Here is a 23362-nt window from a genome sequence, read left to right as displayed (position 1 = left end):
TCCGACAGGTCGTTTATGAAGATTACAAAGAGCGATGGGCCCAAGACTGAACCTTAAGGCACACTACTAGGGACCGCTTGCCATCCAGATGTGATGTCGTTAATGACCACTCATTAACTTCGATCGCATGACCAAGCTGAGATTTGGTCTAAAAGCGTGCCTTGAGTATCGTAGGCTCTTAGATTATGAAGAAGTTACTTATGCAGTACTTTGTCAAACGCTTTTGCAAAGTCTGTGTAAATGGCGTCTACTACGTGGCTGCAATGGATGGCTTCCGTCATGATGTCCCAAGTTTCTAGTAGGTTTGAGACGTAGCCCTTGCGATGAACAAAGCCATGTTGCTTAGGAGTAATTAAGTCATTAGCAACACAGTGTACGGTATATTTACAGTATTACATATGCATATGTAATATTGTAAATTGCAGCAATACAATGTAATATATATAAAATTTCAATATACATGTATATATATATATATATATATATATATATATATATATATATATATATATATATATATATATATATATACATATATTTATACATATATACACATACATATACATACTTTTACAATTAGGACTATTTTCCATTATACCGTTTTATTTATCAAGCTGCGTTTTTAAAAAACAAGGAGCAAATTCTACATGTGCGTCTAATTCTAAACAGTACTGAGTATTTATATAACACCATCACTATAAAGATTATCATCCAAGATTTACAAGCTCAACGTATACAATGGATGTTTCAAAACTTCATAATATTATTCTTGCTTCATAATTTCTTTTATGGTGTAGAGTTAATCCAAACCTTTTCCACTTGTTACAGACCAAATAATAAGAATAAAGCATTACAGTTTTTAAGACAATCCATTGTAGCCAAGTATTTTTCTGATTTTTGGTTAATTACATACTTGTGTATTGTTCAGCAATTGTAATAAAAACAAATTTAAATAATTTAAACATATACTCGGTTTTCAAACCTTTACTATTAAGTTTACATACTGTAACTTTTTTTTTTTTATCCTCACTATCATCTTTTGCTTTTTTGTCGGCTGTCTTCTATTATATATTTATAAGGTAGTTAAGACTTATAATTAAAGATATCATATTAAATACAAAAGGTAATTAACTTTAAATGTTTGAAAAGAAAAGGGCGCAGGTGTTTACTTGAAACTTTTTTTTATAAATGAGGTTGTTAAAAAGGAGTTATATTTGGAGAGAAGTAAATAAAAATCTGCATTTTTATTTTTTGCAATATTTTTGATTGCTTCCTTGTTTCCAGAGACTAGAAAAAAAAATTGTTATTTTCATTTCAATGGTTACTGATATACAACCGATTATTGGTTATGCCTAAAACCCAATCCGACCCAGCCCCAAACAAAATCGGCTTGGCCCAACTTTAAAGCCGACTTTTCTTTATTTTACTAAACGTCTTTGTTTTTGCAAAAGACATACACTTTTTTACTTTTTTATTGGTTAAAATTTTACAGGTTTTTAGATATTATTTAAAATATGTAGAATTTTTTTTACTAACTACTATTTTACTTACTACTTTTTTTACTACTTCTTACTTATTATTATGATGTCTTTATTATTATGATGTCTTTATTATTATGATGTCTTTATTATTATGATGTATTTATTATTATGATGTCTTTATTATTATGATGTCTTTATTATTATGATGTCTTTATTATTATGATGTCTTTATTATTATGATGTCTTTATTATTATGATGTCTTTATTATTATGATGTCTTTATTATTATGATGTCTTTATTATTATGATGTCTTTATTATTATGATGTCTTTATTATTATGATGTCTTTATTATTGTGATGTCTTTATTATTATGATGTCTTTATTATAAAATTGAACGATTTTTATTGAATTATCTAGGAAGAGATGATAATTACTGAAACCAATTTGTAGGTCGGTAGGTTTCATAAGAAACTTACAAAATTATTTTATTTGTATTACTTAAGAAGTATTGAAACCTATAAAAGAAAGAAATTTGTTTAGAGTACAACAGAGACCATATGGAGCCTACCGTTTACGCTAATCTAAACGTAGCAATGTCAAAACAAGCGTGTTGTTAAACAGTGGCGAGGAAGTAAGCAACCATGAATTGGAGACTGTAATGTCATTGCGGCTGATGTGACAATGACAACAATGCATTTGAATAATAAATGCTATGTTACTGATTTATGTTATTTAAAACTTTGTTTATTTTTGTAAAAAAAAAAATTTCAAATAACAAATATTGTTATTAATTGTAAACTTGGTAAAAGAATTACATTAGTTTTTTATATATATATATATATATATAAAAACTTCTTTTTTCCTGGCTGGGTTTTAGGTTTTTGGGCCGGGCCGGGTTCGGTCGGGCCGGCTTTTAGGTACAACCCCAATTAGTTATACAGCAATTGATTAGAAATATAACTGATAGATGATTTTTAAAAGCATTGACATTAATATTCCTAAATTTGATTTTGGGATATTTATGTTGATGCATTTAAAGTTTACTATGCATGATTATATCTGCTAATTTTATGAAATAGCTATATTTCCAATTTATGTTTCTATTTGATTAGAAATAAGGTTGATATTTTATTTTATATCAATTTTTTTTTTAATATATACTTTACTCAAAAACGATTTTAAATCTTAAAACAAAGTAAGAACTTTTAAAATATCAAATGAGTATCTAAAAATATTTTGTTTATCAAAAAATTTAGAAAATATTTGCATTTAAGGTGGTATACCCTTCAGAAATATCAAATTTTCCAAAAAAACTTTTGTTATTTTATTCTATTTAAAATTTATCAGAGAATCATATTCTGAAAATCATAAAATTCAGTACATAACTTGAGGAAAGCAAACTTTACTGAACCTTTATTTATATTTATATATATATAAATATTCAGTAAAGTTTGCCTTCATATATATATATATATATATATATATATATATATATATATATATATATATATATATGCTAGCTTTCTGGACATTTAAAATACGGGTCTTTATCAAACCGACCATTTCTATACTTATTTATTCCTTACGATCTTTACAATACCTAATCCTTATTTGCTATAATATTTTATTTAGAATAATTTCAGTCTGACAAATTGCTTTAAGAGGAAAAAAAAATTATTATGCGCACCTTTTCCACATACGAAGAGCTTATAAGAGTATTATATTTATGTTTGTTTTTCTTCTAATTGCATATCATCGATAACTCAATGGTTTAGTGCGCTTTCATCGGTATCGTTCAAGCGTAATAAATTTTGAAATTTTTTCAATCTTGCTTATATATTTATAGCAAAAAAATATATATATTTGGCAAAAAAGACTTTATTGTTAAAATAAAATATTAAAGTTTTCTCATATTATGCATATATTATACCATTGATAGTTCCAAATACCGTCTGCCTACATGTTCCTGCAAACTCATGATATCGCGTGGTTAGAATTATTTTGTTCACTTTTTGAAAAATCGAGTTATTAATTGTGTTTTCTGATTTATTTTTTTTGCCCCCACAGCAGCACCTTCCAGAGTAGCAGGACTGTCTTAATAAATTTTTTCTTTATTAAGTTTCAGACAATAATTTTTCATACCATTCGCAGCTAGGGATGGCAATCCCGGGATCCTTTACAAATTGTTCATCTCGAAATTCGGGGATTAGTCTCCAAAATTTCCCAGGATTTTTATAAAAAAAGTAAAAGTATAAGAAGATTAATTTTTTATTAAAAAAGTTTTAATTAAATTTTTTTTGATAAAAAATTTGTTCATCAAAAACTGTAAATATTTTTAAATAGTAGCTGTTTGGTTTTGCAGCTGTTTATTTTCTTTGCAAATTTTTCTTTTTATTCTCTCTCTTTTCTGCAAAATAAATACAATTAAATATATAAAAAATGTATATATAGTATAATTAAAAAACATAGTATTATTGAAAATAAATAAAATTTTAGTGCTTGCTAATGGGAAGATCAAAAAATTTTAATATAAGAAATACTTTAATTTTATTTTGAATTTTCTAATTCATTCTAATTCCAATGTGTACGTGGTTACATTTCCATTTTTAAGTTCACTCAATTTAGTTTCAAATGTGTGCGTGGCAAAAAAGTTTTTTTAACATCGGTTTAATTAATGAAGTTATCCAAATACAAAAGGTTTATTAAACAAAATTTAGTTGTTATTATTTAAAGTAAAGTTGTTATCATTTAGTTGTTGTTATTTAAAGTAGAAATTTTTTTCTATAGGGGATGATCATATTCGAGGTTCAAATGATTCATTGTTAATTAATAAAATAATCAAATTGTTGGGCTCTTTATAACAAAAGTCAGAAAAATTATAAAAATTTTTAAAAGGTCCCAAAAAAAAAATGAAAATTATTTACAAAAGCACGTAAAAGCTGAGTTTGAAAAGGTCATCCATTTAATCATGGGTTGCAAAACCAATGAATAAGTTTATGATTTTTTAATTTTAACTTCACAAATCGGTCTAGCCTCAGCTGCTTTTTGCTTATGCTTGACCAATTTTTGTAGTTAAAATTAAAATTTTGTGTTAACAAGACAATTCTGCATTTAGAATTGAATTGCAACATTGATAATTCAGTTAAGATGAACGAAAAGGAATGTAGAATGATATATGATTTAGAAGTACATTTTATTTCCGTTAAAGCAACTGTGTTAGCAGGTTGTCGACTCAACTTAACATTAATTTCTTGACATTGCATTAGAGTTTATGCTAACAAAAATAAAAGAACAACAATCTGAAATTAAAAACAATTGTATGATGTTTTGAGTTACAGAATTAATGAGAGATAAACCCCGTTAAGGAGCTTAGTATATATTCATGACCAGGTTACTTCATACAAAGTTCCAGTTTTTGTACCAAATACAAGTACCCAAAATTAAAAAAATATGATAAACATGATAAAATGCTTAAACTTGGGAACTATAATAACAGCAGCAGACTTGAGTAGTGATCAAGCCACAAATATGATAATAATGCAAAAAATCTAGAGAACAATTGAATGAAGTGATGGAAAAAGGATTGGCAGCAATACGAACACAACCTCTAAGGGTAAAAAAATAACTTTGAAAATTCAAAAAGAAATACTGTTTCTAAAAAGCAGTAGCTCAAGATGTGATCCCCTTTAAAAAACACGTAGTTGTATACTATCTATACGGCCAACAAGTATGTAGTCCAAACGAGCATTCTCAGCTGCTGGATTTTTATGTTCAAAAGATCGAGTACGATTAAGCAATGAAATGATTCACGCTTTGATTTTTTAGGGTGGTTCTTTCAAAAATAAATATAACTCATGTATATTCATGCATATTCATATTATTTTTAGTTATTTTTTTATTTATACTGTGTTATCATTTTAAGGAATTGTTTTATTATTTAGATTAATTTGGTTCATTTACAAATGAAGTATTTTATTTATATTATCATTATATTGATTGATACTTTTAAGTGTTTGATGAACCCTTTAAAATTTAGTTCTTCTTATGCTTCAATTTTTACAATTACGTTTTTTTCTCTTTAATCCCGGGATTTCCGGGGACAAGCTTCTCAATCCTGAAATCCCGGGATTGAAAATGTCTGGGATTTTTGCCATCCCTATTCGCAGCTGATTAGGACTAGTTACCTGAGCACATTAACAACATAAGTAATTCTATTATTACATATGTGCAACAAATTTCTCCCGGTGTTTTGATGTTTTTAGAAATTTTAGGCTTTTTAAAAGTTTCTCTCCTTTCGTTTGTTATAGTATTTAATATCTTTATATATGTTATTTATACAATATTTATAAAACTTTAAAGTGTTTTTTTTTTTGTATTGTAGAAAAATCAAAAACGATTCAAACAAAAAAGGTGACAGTGATAGGATTTGAACGACGGCGCTTGGCTTCAGAAACTCTGCTAGCAAACTCTTTTAGGGCAAGCAAGCCACATAGACGTGATGTCTGACGATAATTTATAAACTGTTTAATAAAAGGCTTTATAAAACGGAAAATAAGTTTTTCAAAAATTCTTTCCAATTCGTTTGTTTATAGTGAATAATATCTTAATATATATAATGTATATAACAAATATGTCTCTAAAACTTCAAAAGCGTTTTATTTTGTATTTCAGAAAAATCAGTAAAGATTAAAAAAAAAAGAAAGTGAATCTTGGCGCTTTGCTTCAGAAACTCTGCAAGCCAAACACTTTGACCACTAAGGTGCATTAATTTGGAAAGGTATTAACGCTATAGGATCAAAAAATCTAACAATATGGTAGTCGAATACAAAAAGCGAAACTCATGGTCTAAGCTATAAGAGCGACTAAAAGGTAATAAAAAATGAAAATAAAAAATAAAATTACATCAAAAGTTGGTAAATCAAAAAAAAAAAGGTAAAGGTATTTAATAAACAAAAAACTTTATAAAACGGTGAATAAATTCTATAAATCAAATTTAAAGTGAAAGCAAAACTGAAAACTTGATGTATGTTTTAGTATGTTTTAACATTACATAATGTGAAGTTTACATAAGTTAGATATTTACTTTCACTTACGTTCACGTTTTCTAATAAAAAAAAGTCCTGCGACTTTTTCTCACTATTAACTCTGTTGCAATGGCTGCCAAGAGATCCGTGTCAAACACACTTGAAGGGACACTATCTAATTTCAATAGTATTATACGATTACATTTAAAAAAAATAGTATTTCACAACTTTCGTAAAATATATTTTGTTCTTATTTGTTATTAACTCATGTTTTGTTTATTGTATATATATAATGCATACTAAGTAAATATTTACTTTTATTTTGCATTTCTTCTTGATTTAAAAACTTGATTACTTTTAAATAATACCCCGTTCACGCTGGAAATAAAAAACGTTTCATTTTGAGCGTGCTTTATGTTTTAATATTATAAACTATATTAGGCAGCAATAAAACATAGCGAAGTTGTTTCATATTAACAAAAGCTTTTATGACTTTTATGACCGTTTATGACTTGAACTTAACGATGAGAAGTAATAAAGTATAAAACGTTCATCGTTAACCCATTGCTAAAATTTATTAAAGGAAAAAGACCAAACAAAAAATAAGTATAGAAATGGTCGATGTGGAACATTATTATTGTTGTTGATAACAGTATTAATTTCATGTAATTCGCAAGGCAACTTACTCAAAAGAAGGAAAATATAAAACTTCCCTCTTATATATAAAGTAGTAAATAAATACAATACTTGTTATAAGTTTATATAAACAATTATTAAAGTTAATTATAAGTTACAAATTTTTAAAAATCTTAAAAGTATATTAAAGATAAAAATGTGAACACGTGACATCATGGCCTACTATAATTACACGGCCTGATTTGTTTCATTTTCCGTAAAAAATTAAGATGCCAGTTTTTTTATGGCTAACGTAGGACTGCCATACGTCCCGGTGCACCAGGAAATGTCCCGGTTTTAAGATCCGTGTTCCAATGTCCATGTCAAAGGGTATTTTGTCCCGGTTGATTTAAAACTATTAGTCACACTAAAAAAATAACCCCTGTAATACATGCATAGAAAACACTTTGTATATTTTTTATTTGTTAGTGTTTATGTATTTTTCTAACTTCTGCTGAATTTAATTTTGATTTCAATTATTCAAATACTGCAAATGCGCAAAACTTGTAATCAATACCTGTCAGAAGATGTTACCAGCACCGGGACAATTCTCTCTCATCCCCTCGCCCTCCCCCTGCCCTCACAAACAAACAAAAAGTTTAAAAAAAGTTATCAAAATTTTTAGGTTTATTATTTTATAATCATCGGTATCGGCATTATAGCTTTTATTATAATCGTAATTATAAGAGCATTATAAGTATTATAAAACAAATACATTTCTGAAGGTACATTCATGCCTATCTCTACACATGTCCATCCTAGGCTGCCGCTGCGGGGCCATGGCATTTGGGGAGGCAAGCCGGAAAAAAATCAATTTATTTTTGGTTTAACTTTACAAACTTCACTTTTAAACTTTAAGCGGAAAAAAGATCAGCTAGGTACGACTGTTTTAATCTGAAGCACAAATACGAAAAGATTCAACAAAATAAATAAAATGATTCAAGCGTTTGAAGTTGTTTTAAAGTTGCTGTATAGCTCTCTTTCTTTTTTCGTTCGAAATGGTTTAATCAATTTTTGTCAAATTTGAAAACAACTTATGCTATTGGTAAGCATCAACAAACACTCTGCTGCTGTGTCGGTTCCAAGATTCAGCCATCTAAATCATCCCCCTGGATACGTCACTGCTCTGCTGAGCTTACAAACGCCAAAATGAAAAATTAATTTCTATTCAAGCATCAGACTTTACTGGGGGAGGAAAAACGATTGTTGAGGTTTATCTAATCAATCGACTTTTAATTGAGCTTGAAAGGCAAAGGCAAGTTTATGCTTTACAAATCAGAAAAACAGATTTATTTTGGGAAGGGGAGGAGGAGAGACTTTGTAGAGGTCGCAACTGTTTTTCGCTATGGGGCTACTATAAACTAAATACAGGCCTTTAGTTCAACCCGAAAAAAATAAAACAATTATTGAAATAAGTATTAAGTTTATTACACGCTTTTTTTTGGGGAGGGGGGCTTTTGTCCCAGTTAGTAATCTGATATTTATGGCAGCCCTAGGCTAACGTTTAAAAGCTTGAGTTCTTATGTTTGCATTATGAATATTTTTTTCATATTTTATTAAAATTGGAACAAATAACTCGGATTAATTTAGTGTATTTACATTATGTTATACTGGATTTTTCGCTAACTGATTGCCTACTTCAGTTTTTTCCTGTAAAACAGAATACTGAAATAGGCTTTCAGATAGCTATATATTTTGCAAAATGTTTATATGTTGTAAAGACTATCTACAAATCTTTAGTGGAAACAAAATCAAAGGTTTGTTACTTTGTTTTTGTTATAATTGCAACAAACAGTAATAAAAAATAGCTTTTTATTAGGAATTATTATTGGTTCTCTGTCTTTTTTTAAGTTGTTTCACCTAATCTTTACTTACTGAATCAGTTGTTTCTTTTAGAAAATTATGACCACTGCGAAACAATCCAGTTTAAAGAAATATGATATCCTTTATAGGACAATGAAACGTTAAGATCTTTATTAACTGTTATTGACTCAAACACAGTTGGTATGTATACCTTATATAAAATATCAGGTATACATATATGGTATATACAATATACTAAGTAGACTGTCTGTGTGTTTGTTTCATTAATCCACTCTCTAATGGATAATAATGAAGCAGACAATCAATCAGAATATAATAATAAATACATATTACATGAATATATTAGCATAAACCAAACTTTGATATAATAATTGTAATAACCACATCATTTTAATTATTAAATATTGTTAATGGTCTCATAATAGAAAATAAGCCGTAAAACAACTGGCCTTATAATTTTTTACGAAAAATGCAGCAAATCAGGCCGTGTAATCATAGTAGGCCATGGTGACATGTTGTAAATGTGAGTGTGCGAGTGGGAATATGTAAATGTGATATGCAAATATGTGGATGTTACACTTAAAGGTCACATATAAGTGTGTGAATGTGGCACAAAAAAACTTGAAATAAAATAAAATTTACTTTCATTTGAACTTTTCCTAATCATTTTGTTCAGGTTTTAACTTTTCATCAATTTTAAAAAAGTTAATAAAAGCTAAAGTTTGAACTTAGATTTCTAAATAATATTTTACTTCAACCAACTTCATTACCGTTTTTCCTGAGCCTGTTTGTGCGCAAACAACAAGATCTAATCCTTCCATCATAAGTGGTATTGCACTTTTTTGAACAGGTGTTGGCTTTTTGTAAAATTGAACATCAAATATTGAAGGAGGTAGCTCCTTTATAAACTCAAAACCAAGAATTGGCTTGGGTAAATCTTTAATGTTTAATCCGGATATACATACTTCAAGTTTATCGTATTCATCAAAAAAGATTCCGGGTTGTCGATAATAACTATATCCTGTTTCTACATCAGAGAAATTATGCTGTCTCTCAACACAAACAAAGCAATCGGAACTTTGGCATTTTAGTTTTGGTATTTCTGATAACTTTAAACCTAAACAAATAAATTCTTAAAATTGATGGTATAAGTAAAGAGTGATTATTATTTACCGCGTTTATCCCGCGTTTATCCTGCGTAGAATAAATCAGGACTAAATTAAGTAAAATTTCTATTACGTTTTCGCACGAAAAACCGGGACAATAGCAACACTATATAAGTGGCATTATATAAGCTTATATAATAACATTAACATAACATTGAAGTAATGTGAAAATTACTTGCATAAAACATTTTCCCCTTCTATTTGTTGTTTTGTTCTATATTTTCTAATATTTAACTATAATCAGAAGAAAAAATATATATTAAATAATGATAAAAATAAAAAAAAATAATGGACACTATACCAAAAAAAAAAGATCTAAAATACTACCTTCGTTTCAATATTCTGATAAATCTCAAAGGGAAATAGCCATTAGATGTTCAGCATTAAGTAGCAACTGGCAGCTTATTACAATTAAAAAAGGAAAATATAGTAGAAAACAAAGACCTCACAGAAAGATAATCGAGATCTGATGGAAGAAGGTATTATCTGATGAGAGTATTAGAAATCAATGAGAAGCAAATGAATTTGCTTCACATGACATCCATGTCAAGAACAGCTATACAGTTATTTATGCTTATAAAATCATACAATACTTGAAAATTGAAATTTGAATTGAAAACACGTGATAACTGTTAACTTATTGATTGGTTTTATTTTCTGATGAGTTACATATTATTGTGCAAGGTCAGCGATTACAGCGATCACAGTGGTCACAGTTTGTTTATCATTTTGCTGGTGGACTTATCCAACACGGAAAAGCATATCAAGAATCTTAAAAATGAGATGCTTTAGGGTTGTTTCTTTGTTCTCGGTAAGGGGCACTTTACCATGTTTTAGGCATAATGAACTCTATAATGAAACTAACATTGAAATTCTAAAAGCACAATATTTAAATGCTGAAGGTGTATTCATGGTAGAAAATAACATGAGAATACTTAAACTGCCTGACAATTCCCAGATCTCGATCCATTACTGGGCAATTGTAAAGAAAAGACTTTGAAAGTAGAACTGCGCGATTAAAACTAAGCGTATCACGAATATCCTTCTGATTTGGTTTTAAAATCCATAAATCTAAATCAATTGTGAGACTTTAACAGATTCCAAGTAATATCGTGTGCATAACGTCATAACAGCACTAGAAGGACACATAAGACATAAGAAGATAAGTTGTTACAAGTGTAAGAAAACCTAACAAAACCTGGTTTTTTTTTGTTTTTGATTTTTATGTAATCGATTGGCACAATACTGTATCATACAAAACAGGTATCAGACTATAAAAGCTTCCTTCTTTTATTATTAATCGCACAACTTTGCTTTTTAATAAACTGTACCATTGAACTATATTTAATAGTGATGAAAAAGAAAAGGATAAAAATAAGGAAAATATACCTTTAAGTTGTTTAGCAAACTCCTCGTCCATTGTTTAAGTATCCTAAAATATATATTTTTAATATTATGGATTTTTTTTTTTTTGAGGAGGAAGGGGGAAAGAAATATAATATAAAAAAAAATACTAATAATTATCACTCTGGTGATGAATAGTAATTCATCATACAAAACTTCTTTTAATGTTAGAAACATAGAAATATTTTTTAATGTTGCATTTATTCATTGTCATTCTTATCCCTCATATTTTATCTTAACCGTAGTGTTTTCATAATTTCCCTTTTTTTTTTTGAATTAAATCAAATACATTTTGAAAAGCTTTTATATCAAGGATGTTAACAAGTAGTAATATAAACTTATATGAAAGTAACACTTATCAAATTTAATGATTATAAAACAGTGGTAATAAATTTGGTAAGCATATCTGTGATGGATGTGAAAAACTTCACGACATATATCAAGCAGAACTTCATGGTTGACATAATTAAACATTATAGCTGTGATTCCGTTTGATCAATGCCAAGCCTTGAAACTGAGGTTCAAATAATAAATTGGAATATATTTTGATTCCGACATATTAGATAGAATTATCAAGATTTATTTCTTAGCAACTTAATTTAAAATTTAGTTATTTTTGTTTGAATAAATTTAAATATAATAAGTTCAGTTTTTTTTTTAAGTTAAGTAATAAATTATTGTAGCGGAGACATTGAACGGTGTTAGCTACATTATGGTACACATTTTTTTCAAGTTTTTAAGTAATGTTAAGGTGTCGTCGAATCTTTAACAAAGTGAAAAGCAGTAGAAAATTCAAGCAAAACGTTCAGATAGTTGATAAAATTAAGAAAAAGTAAAGGAGCCTTGTTAGGTACTTACACTGAGACTTGTAAGATAGTTGTACTGAGCCTTGTAAAACACAAATAAAAGGTTTAGCTAGTGCTGCAAAACCCTGACCTAGTATTTTGAAATTTTTTCCCTGTTTATTCACTTATATTTTAATATTTTAATATAATTATATTACATATTTTGTTTCATTTATTTTCATGGTGAGTTTGTACCATGAGTCATTTAGGCTTTAACCCTTTATTCATCTCTATTCTTTGAAAACTAAATTTTTATCATACATTCTTTCTGGTTTAAAATTTAAAAAATGTAAATTTATTTACCTGATTTTTAATCTAAATTAAGTTTTTATTTTAGGTTTTGTTAAAAAAAAAATATTTTTGTTAAAAAAATTTTCTTCTTATTTTAACTATAAATAAATAATAATAAACTAACTATATTAATCAATTTATTTGAGCTGCTCCATCTAAAAGAGTTTTTCGAAATAGAGGATGAAATCTAATTTTTTTTTATTTATACACTACCGGTCTGACCCTCGGTTTGACCACCGATCAAAAGTCATTGATCACTATTTAAAAATGCTTAAATACAAAAAAAAAATACAATGTTCAACAACAACAACAACAACAACAACAAGCTATTTATTTTCCGTCAATGATTTTACAATAGTTTTGATAATAGTAATAACAATAATAAAAATAATAACAACAATAACAATAGAAATAATAATAATATATTATAATAATATAAGATAAAAATTAATACAAACTATAGTAATAGTAATAATAAGTATGTTTACATTAATTACAATGAAAAAATAATAATAATAACTAATATCATAATGGTAGTTATGAGCATAAAATTATTTATAATAAAAATTTAATGATTTATTTAGGATGGTGTCACTCTTACAGAAATCTGATCAAAGGAATGACACCAATTTTTAAACATAATATAAGCAAAAATAAGCAAAGACATATATTGAAACATATGGACCGTAAACACATAGATTAAAGCACATAAAACATACATTAAAACAAACATGTAGAAATCATAATTTGCAGGTTTTAATAAAAATAAAAAAATAAAAAAATAAAAAAAAGTTCTGATGATAATTGTAGTAATGACGAAAAGAAAATTAAAAGGATATTTTAATCGTAAGGATAATATGTCTAAAAGTTAGAACAAAAAGTTTTTCAGAATTTTTTTAAATTGATATTGTTTAAGATGGAGTAAAGGTTTTTTAGGATATAGTTTTTTGGACTCATTCAAAATGCATGCAAGGCCTCTGTTCAATTCACAGACGCACTGAAAAACAATAGAATTTTTACCATACTTCTGGGTTTTAAAAGATGGTACATTTAGTTCTCCGTTTATTATTAATTTTGATTTTGATTTCAACATTTTTAAAGAAATAGTTTTTCCGTGGAAATGAAAAAAAATTAGTTCAATTTTTTTGGTGTTGAGACATATTAGGTTACCATTTAACCAGTGAACTATACCTTTTAGATCCGAATTAGCATTTTTGCATAAAGAATGATACGATTTGTTGATGTGCAAGAGATTTGTATCATCAGCAAACAGATGAACTGAGGAGAACAGAGTTGATTAGGTCGTTAGACGTAGGAGAAGTGAACAGAGTTGATTAGGTTGTTAACGTAGATTAAAAATAAAAGGAGCTAGAACCGAACCTTGAGGAACACCACACAAAACTGATTTATTACTAGAATTGAAACCATTAATACTTACAAATTGCTTTCGACATGAAAGATAAGATCGAAACCAGTTATTTACAATACTGCGAATTCCATAATGATTTAATTTAGAAATCAAAATACGATGTTAACGGTATCGTAAGCTTTTTGTAAATCGATAAAAACACCACAAAAGAAATGACCAGTATCAAGAGCTTTTATAATTTTTTCCGTTTTACTTATTAATGCATGGCAAGTAGAGCAGTTTTGATCGAAAACCAAATTGAAAATCATTTAAACAATTAAATGAGTCTAGAAAAGAGTACACTCTAAAATACATAAGTTTCTCAAGATGCTTACAAATGTTAAATAAAAGAAAAATAGGTCTGTAGTTAGAGCATGAAAGTTATTTTTAAATATTGGAATAAAGCAAGATAATTTCAAAATATCAGGAAATGTTCCATTTATAAATGAGGTATTAAACAGTTTAGAAAAGAACATTTGAAAACTCATAGTTAAAATCTATAAGAATATTTGTGGGAATGCTGTTTGGATCTAATGATTTTTTTAGATTCAATTTAGATATAAGAGATGAAATTTCTGGAATATTTGTTGGAGATAATAATAAACTATGTAATCTTGGATGTTTAAGATACTTTTGATAGTTAATGTAAGACGAATGAATATTGGATTTGAGTTTATGAGCAACATTTAAAAAAAAAGTGTTAAATGACTCAGAGATTAGAGTTGGATCAGTTATATATATATTTCATTTTTCTTGCAAACAGTTGGGAGATGATTTATTCAAATTTTTTACATTAATTAGAATGTTAATGCCTTTCCAAAGTTCGCGAAGATTTTTTATATTTTCCTCGAAAAAATTTTTAAAATGGGTTTTTTTACTAAGTTTAATTCATGTAATTATCATATATTTATATCTTTTAAAAATACTTTCAGACTTTTTTTTAGATCTAACAAAAAATAATAAGATCTTTAGATCTTATCATTTTTTGTTAGAAAAGATTGCGCACTTGAATAGAATATATAATTCCTTTTGTAATCCATGGTTTGAATCGACGGTTGAAGTTTTTGATACTTGTATTTTTTTAAGTGGGGCGTAGCGATCTAAAATCAATGTTGTTTCAGTAATAAACATTTGGAAAAATGTGTTGGTCTCATTGGACTTTATAACATCGTCCCAGTCAATTTTTGATACATTATATTTAAAATTTTCTCTATTAAAGTTTTTGAAAATTCTGGTATATAACTTGTGTCTGCGTGGTATAAATAATTTATTGAAATTGGGTCAAATACAAAATTGAGGTACGTGATCAGAAACAGAAGTTGTCAAATTTCCTGAAACAATTTCAATAAATTTGGCATAGTGATCAGTAATTCTAGTCGGCAATTCAAGTTCACAATATCTAAATCCTTAGTAACACTATCACTACACAAACACAAAATAAAAACGTGATCACCACGTTTGACAGGTTAAACACAGGTCACCACCTTTAAACAAATGTGGTGATCTGCGTGACGGTCTGACAAACCAACTACAGTTGGACTTTAGAAATTTTAAAGTTCATTTAAATCAAACAAGTTCTTTGGTCCCTCCAGAGTTTAATAATTAGCGTTGCCTTGTTTTGCAAAAAGAAAAATCATATAGTTTTTTGTAACATAGATTAGAAAAAGAATTTGCGAATTGGCATAAGTGCGAATTGACATAAATGCGCCAAAAAAATTTGTAAACATTGGCATAAGTGCAAACTGGCTTAAGTGCAAACCATTTGCAAAAATTCGAACTGGCATAAATGCGAATCGACGTACATGCGCTAAAAGAATTTGCAAACATTGGCATAAGTGTGAACTGGCATAAGTGCGAAGCAGTTGCAGAAACTGGCTTCAGTGCGAATTGGCATAATTGCACAATTTAAAATTGCAAATATTAACATAAGTACGAATTGGCATTTCGCACTTATGCCAATTCGCACTAATGCCAGTTTCTGCAACTGCTTCGCACTTATGCCAGTTCGCACTTATTTCAATTCTCACTTATGCCAATGTTTTCAAATTCTTTCAACGCACTTATGCCAGTTTGCGCTTGTTTCAGTTTTTGCAACTGAATTCTTTTGGCGCACTTATGCCAGTTTGCACTTGTGCCAGTTTTTGCAACTGATTTGCACTTATGGCAGTTTGCGCTTATGCAAGTTCGCACTTATGCCAATTGCACTTATGTCAGTTCGCATTTATGTATTTCGCAAGTCGTCCCAAAATCTTCGGGGTTTAATATTTAGAATTGAAATCTTCTAATTCGAAAACTTTTGTAGATCAAACATATTTTGAGACTTTTTGAGGATTAGTGAGTTCAACTGTAGTATTTACAAAACACAGATTACACCAAATCATATTAAACGTATATACGACTGTAAACATAGTTTAGTTGTCTTCATTTAAATTTGAAGTAAACTTGTAAAGACGTGTAGTTTATTTACAAGCTATCTAAATTTATTTAAAACTCGAAAAAAAATGTGATTTATGATATTTTAAAAACGGAAAATTTTTCTAAGTCTTTTTTTTTAAATAAAATGTCTCTTTTCAAGATTTAGTTTTGCCTTGATCCTGTTTGCCTTGAACATGTTTTGCCTTTTTGATACAGGCTGATCAGATATCTTAAAATATCTTAGAACGATCAAATGCCATAAAAGTTTATAAAAACTTAGACTTTGTTGACGGACTTTTAAGTAATTTGATAAAAACAAGGCACAAGGGAATCTAAATAAAATAATACAATAAAATAATTGCAACATTTTATTACAAGTTTTATTTGAGTTTTTACTTTTTATTTTTGTTTGAAACTTAACTGCGACCGAACCGCTGCTGGTGAATGCTTACTTTTACTTCATAATTAGGCGCCCTAACAGATATTTTTATTTAAATTTGATAATTTCTTGTTTTAAAGTTTTCAGGGTTAGGGTTAGAGCATTTTTTTTCTTCTAAACTATCGAAGAACATTTTCTCAAATAATAGAGAACTTTTTCACAGTTAATAAAGTTTTTTTTTACTAAACTACTTTACTAAACTAGTAAAGAGCCTTTCCTCCTTAAAAAATTATCTATTAATACTTTTTGTATTCCAAATACTTTTACATTGCATTTAAGTTATATTTGTTTATATATAGTTCAATTCAATATTTAAAATACTTACTTTAGACTCGTACTCTAAGTTTGCCGACTATTGACATTTACAGCATTCGGAATGGATTTAAACAGTTTAAACAACTTGAATTCTAAGAAATGTAAAATAGCGATGTGTTTTAAAAGTTAAAACTATTTACGGGGGTCATTCTATACAAATCAAATACGAATTCATGAGCAATATGAAACATAAATTGTACAATTTTAATCAATTTAATCAATATTTTTAGTCAATCTTAATAAAGAAAAGTTTATAAACCTTAATAGTATATATTAGTATACGGCATATATTTAAATTATTTTTTGCTATGGCTATGGATATGATAAATTATGCCCGGCAAGTTCTGCGCAATTCGAAGAAAAATATAAATAAACAAAATTCTAAGAACTGGATGAATTAAACGGATAAGCATAGAGGGTTGTTTTATCTAATCAAATAGAAACTTAATAAACTATTGAATTCTACAAACTTAGTTTTACCGTTGGTTAGTTATCAATGTTAAGTGATAAAACAAACAATAATAATAAAATATAGTAATATTTTTTATTTTATTAGTTTAATTTCAAAAAATTCACTATTAAAGTTGTACTTTTGAATTTGCTGTTGTACATAGTTTTCTATTGCAGGTCATCAAGAAACCGGATTATTTTATAGGGTACTATTTTTCTACGGTTACAAAGAACTATTTATCAACATATAAACTAATTTTTGAAACAATAAAATTAAATCAAATAATACTTTATTTAATTTCATATTAAATCTAACCATGCCAAAAATGCTCTGTGTATGCTTGCAATACTAATTACACTGGTCTACAAAAAATTTATTGCATTAAATTTGACACTTGTTCTTACATAACTTTGATACACTCAATTCAAATCTGGCATCAGATTTTTATGGAAAGCTATAGATTTTTTGCAATAAATGTTTTTTTATTTTGAAAAACATTAGAAATAGTTTTAAAATACAGATTTGAAACTCATTTGGAAATGCTAGGATATATTCTTTACAATAAAAGTTGTTTACAATATTTATTTGGATTCATCCATCTCCGATGTTTTCTAATTTTTGACCGCTTCCTGATTGATGCTGATAGCTTTCAAATCTGAAATATATAACCAAAAATTTTTGGGTACCCGCGTAAAATCTTTTAGGTGTTACAGCTTGAAAACCATTTTCATCATTTAACATATTTGTTTCATTGCTTGAGTTACAGGAAGAACCAGAAAGGCAGCGGTATATTTTTTGAAAGAAGTGGTATGGCATCATTCCATTTGAATACAGTTTGTTTGGTTGTCCATTTATTAAGATATAAACAATTGTAATATTCATTACAACGTTTGGCTTTTTAGGCTGTCGAGCAAAATTTATTTACTGAGGGAAGTTTATGAGAACGTATTTGAGACTTCCACACAAAACGTTTACATCGAAAAGCCATGAGGTTTGAGTTGCGTCGCGCTGGACACGGTGGTAAAAATATTTTATTTCAAAGCCAAGTCCGAAGCGGCATACACTACCATAGGCAACTTCTCTAGCTGGACAGTTTCATAATGAAGAGCAACATTATTAAGACTGAAATTTGGTGTTACCGATCTATCCGTTTAAATAATAACTTGTGCACGGTCACTAAAAATAATTTCATATTCGTGCTGATCCCCAAAATTTGAGGAATGGAACAGACCTTTTGTGTTAAAGAGTTCGAAATTGAAGAAGTACTATACTTGGACCCATTAGGAGCTGGTCCTTGTGCAAAAGCGAGCAAAATAGCTGCGTTGGATCTGGTTGTGCTACCTGAAAAAGATCCTCGCTAGGTTGGTGGTAAGAAAAGATCTCTTACTGACCAATAATCTCCATAATCTATATATGATTGTATTTGATCTTGCACTTTTATTGTTAATTTTCGAATGGTTGCACGTCCTAAATTTGCAAAAAATTGAGCTGTTAAATCTGTACCTCTGGTTAAAATAACATCATATGGCAATCGGACTAATTCAGGGACAACCACCATGTTTTCGGATAAAGAAGAAAAACGAACTAGTAAAGTAGTACCAGACGGCGATGCAATAATAGATGGGTTTAAGGCTAACTGTAATAGTTTGCCTATCACCTCTAGGCCCATGTCTTATAATAAGATCGCGGGCGGGGTTGAGCAAAGTTCCATAACTAGATGAAAGACTTGAAACCTTTTTTTGTTTTATGATATAACTAGAGGAGAAGTATCCCATTTATTAATTGAAAAAACAATAGAATGGCTAAAGTTGTTCCACCCGAAGAAATTTCATTGCTTACAAGAGATGACCCCATTCAGGTTGTGGTGATTGGGGTAATTGGAATATGCTACTTATGCTACCCGAACGGGCCCATTGATGTGGTAGATATCTTTGATAGAGAAAAAAAAAAAGAGAACAACAAGAGCAAATTGAAAAATCTTTTAGGAATTTTCTGAATGCAACACTTGATGTTATAAAAAATATTATGACATCTACAGACTATCTATCAATAAGAGTTAAAATAGGTGATAAAGTAAGGCAATGGTATTCAACACTGATTTACAATCTAAAATTAAACAAAACTAAATTTAATCCAAATTTTGAAGAAAGGTTTGAATATAAAACAAAGTTTGGTAGAGAACGAAAAAATGAATTTTATTATGAATATGAAGTTAATAATCTTTATTAACAACCTGGAAAAATTATTATAACAAGTGATGGAGGCTTACAATGGGCACAGCCATCAACGTTTTCCATTAATAATTTTAAAGCAATAGGTATTACTTTTACATGAATAAAAACCAATTATATCATCAAAAGCTATGAACGCTTTTGAACGGTTAAAATAAATATTTAAAAATATTTTTAAAAATGCGGATGATCGAAAAGTTACACCAAAAAGTTTAATTGATGCAGCTGAAAATTTGGAAATTATTAGCGAGGGAACAGGTGTTAAGGTTTAAAATTACATAAAATTTAGGACTTAAAGAAATACTAGAAGATGCGGAAGTAAAAAATAATTTAGCGTCAGATAAGGTTAAATCTCTTGAAAAAATTGTAGTAGATCTTGAAAATAAGAGCAGAGCCGGAACCAGCTTTTTTTGGTCTTTGAAATAGCTAACTTCCAGACATGGAGCAAACTCCAAACATTTATATGTTTATACTTATGTCAAATAAGGATGCTTTGCAAAAAATTGCGATGATTGGAGGCTGGAAACAAAAAAGCTCCAAATTTTGCGCCCCCTGCCCCAAACGTAAGAGCAACAAGTTGATGAAATATTTTTTGTACTGTTTTTAACTAGACTAATATTCATCGATAAATTTTAAATTTCATAGTAAAATATTTTAGCTTTCAATAATTATGACCATATAAAGTTTAAACCCCCCTCAATTTGAGGGGGTTATAAACTATAAACTCAAGCAATCGTTTACTAATTGAACTAGTTTTCTTATTGTCTCGGGAGGCGCTGTCATTGGGGGCCAACATAGGCTCAGGCGCTGTTTTTATTACTTTTAGAGGAGGTAACTCTTCTTTTTTTTTGCATGAAAAAATATACAACAACAATAGTTCCTACTCCAAGAGCAGCATAAGTAAGATTAATATTTTCAATATCGAAGATAGAAGAGTTTTTACTTTTATTTTCTTTTTTTGCTAACATTTCTTCCTTTTTAGGTTCCTCTTCCTCAATTTTCAAGATTTTTTCTTTCTGCTTACTTAGTTCGAGAGTAGAGTCTGGTGCTTTTCTTTCCGTTTATCAGCAGCGACTTGTCTTGCTAGCATTTTTTTTCAGATTTAATTTAAAGCTTAGGTGTTCCTTCTAATATTATATATATAAAGATTTTTTTAATATTTAATTGAGAAATTGCTAACAATTGCTTACAATTTTTAAGAAATGCTCACCATTTGTTTAGGATTGCTTAACGTTTTTATTTAGTTTGTGTCTCAATAACCAGTATGCAATCACCAATTATTAAATATTGTAAATCTGGTGAAAGAATATTAAACTTTAACTCATTTATGGTAACCTCAAACTTAAAATTATACCAACAAATTTCATTTACTTTTCAAGTAATAAATGATTTTGTTCGATCATTTTCAAAAGAGCTAGCATGTATTATTTGGCCCGACAATCCATTATTTGTAATATAATTTGTATCAACATCTGGACACTCTATATAAAACATTACTTTTGGTGGTGTTGATAAGACAACTTTCCATATAATTTTATTCACTCCAATTCTTGAACTATAATAAGTACGAAGAGTTTTTTCAAAGTATATTTGACGCTTGACTGTTCCTTATCGGCCAAATAAATAAAGTGTCTTTTATTTGGCATTTTATTATTGATTATTACTATTTTCCAACTGTTCGTTTATTTTTTTTTCAGAAGGTTCAGAATAGTTATATATTTCTTCAGGTTATTGTTTAATAGCACAATATGGGCGGGTAACGTCAACATGAGTCGCGGTTGATAACATAATAGTAAGAGGTGCAAGACCCATACAAAATATATGGTAAAACCCACTAGCCAAAATACATAAAGCTTGCCGAAGCACTGGGTTATTATCAAGATCAGCTCTTAAACCTTTATGATCCCCAATTAAAGAAAATTTTATTACAAAATTTGTATTAGTTATTGTTGCCATTTTTGAAACTCCTGTAACCATGCTTTTACCCATCCACATTGTGTATTCGCTATATTATGAAACTATTTTATTAGCTGTCATATTATTAAGCTCTTGGTGAGTCAGCCTTCTCCCGAGAAGTTTTAAACTATTTCCTCCTGAAACGCAAGCTGCTAGCCTTGATCTATACAAACTAACAGAGCTATCCTCTGTTTCTGTTTCTAGTGTGTTTTCCATTTCTTCATCACCCACTAACTCTTCAAAAATTTACTCCATCATTCAATTTTTAATACATTAAAAAAAAAATTTATTATAGTTAAAACTATACATAGTGTAAGAGTACCTTACAAAACTGAATTTATTATTCAGATTTGTTAGGTACTCTTACACTATATTTATTAGAATCATAATAGCTCTACCTTTTCATGCATATGAGAATGCAAAAGAAGAAGAAGGCAGCAGCCTAAGGTTTAGAATAAAGATATTTTTTTATTGCTTCCGCTTAAGTATCACTTACAAGTTAACCACATTCTTCTATAATCATTTTTAGCTTGACCGATCTTTTAGGGGTAATATGCTGATGCAACTAAGCTTGTTTCGAACAACCAGGGGTATCCCTGTATACCATTGAGCAAGAAGCTACAACAAGTGATTTACATGGCGGACTGATATGGTGAGCTTTGCTAGCTAGTCATTTTCAGAAAGGCAGTCGTCTACAATAAAAATGCACTTGATTTCTTCAATAACCTTGCTGGTAAGCTCTAGAACACATTGAACGCCACATCGATCAATCTAAAACGAAGGCATGACATAGAACCTTTGATTGGAAACTATTGCTTCATTACTTTTTTAAGTTTTATCGTAGTCATTAGTTGGGCACATTAAAAATATTCAAGCGGTTGGTCTTTTTTCTAGCAGTTGAAGAGGAAACAAATTCTGTTATACCAGAACATTTTTTCCCCTTTTATTAATAAACGCCCTTCAATATTTTTTGTTGCCATATTAAAGAAAAGTATTGCATATTATACATTTGTTAAAATGCAATACTCAATTCCGCCTCTAGCGCCCATTCCTAATATTAACCAAGCTATGCAATTTGCCGAGACGGTTAAAAAGAATAACTTTAATTTTGTTCGCCATTTCTGCCTTGATTATACTGTTACAGAATAGTGGTTAAAAAGCGTTGAATTCTTCAATACCAGTCTCTCGAAAAAAATTTAATAGTAATATGTTTAAAATTTAAGCGTAATATGTTTTATATAATACAACAAATTATTGTAATATCTGAACTAAACAGACAAACTATGATAACTCCAGGAGCAACAACTACTACTGTCTCTGCTACAGTAAGAAGCAATCCAGATCCTTGTAAAAACCAGGCTGCAGATGTAATATATCACAGCGTTGTTGTAGGAGCTGGAATTGTTGCAGTCGCCGTAGTCTTTGAAAAGTTAAA

General features: G+C 28.7%; 1 protein-coding gene across 2 annotated transcripts in view; it reads right to left on the bottom strand.

The window, feature by feature from the left end:
* LOC100198658 (probable ATP-dependent RNA helicase DDX4) overlaps positions 1 to 17409 on the bottom strand; it is a 54585-nt gene extending 37176 nt beyond the window's left edge. For both annotated transcript variants that reach the window (XR_010636654.1, XM_065790611.1), the window contains exons 1-3: positions 17300 to 17409; positions 11562 to 11604; positions 9777 to 10123 (exon numbers count right to left, since the gene is read on the bottom strand). Coding sequence is in view for 1 of the 2 variants with exons in the window: in XM_065790611.1 (XP_065646683.1) it covers positions 9777 to 10123; positions 11562 to 11592 (378 nt within the window). In the remaining variant the exon portion in view is untranslated. The remainder of the gene's footprint in view (positions 1 to 9776; positions 10124 to 11561; positions 11605 to 17299) is intronic.
* Between the last annotated feature and the right edge of the window lie 5953 nt (positions 17410 to 23362).

The sequence above is a fragment of the Hydra vulgaris genome, chromosome 02 (assembly GCF_038396675.1).
Source record: "Hydra vulgaris chromosome 02, alternate assembly HydraT2T_AEP".
In the NCBI taxonomy this organism is placed as follows: Eukaryota; Metazoa; Cnidaria; class Hydrozoa; order Anthoathecata; family Hydridae; genus Hydra; species Hydra vulgaris.
The sequence above is the reverse complement of the archived record's forward strand: the minus strand, read 5'-3'. Positions and strand labels throughout refer to the sequence as shown.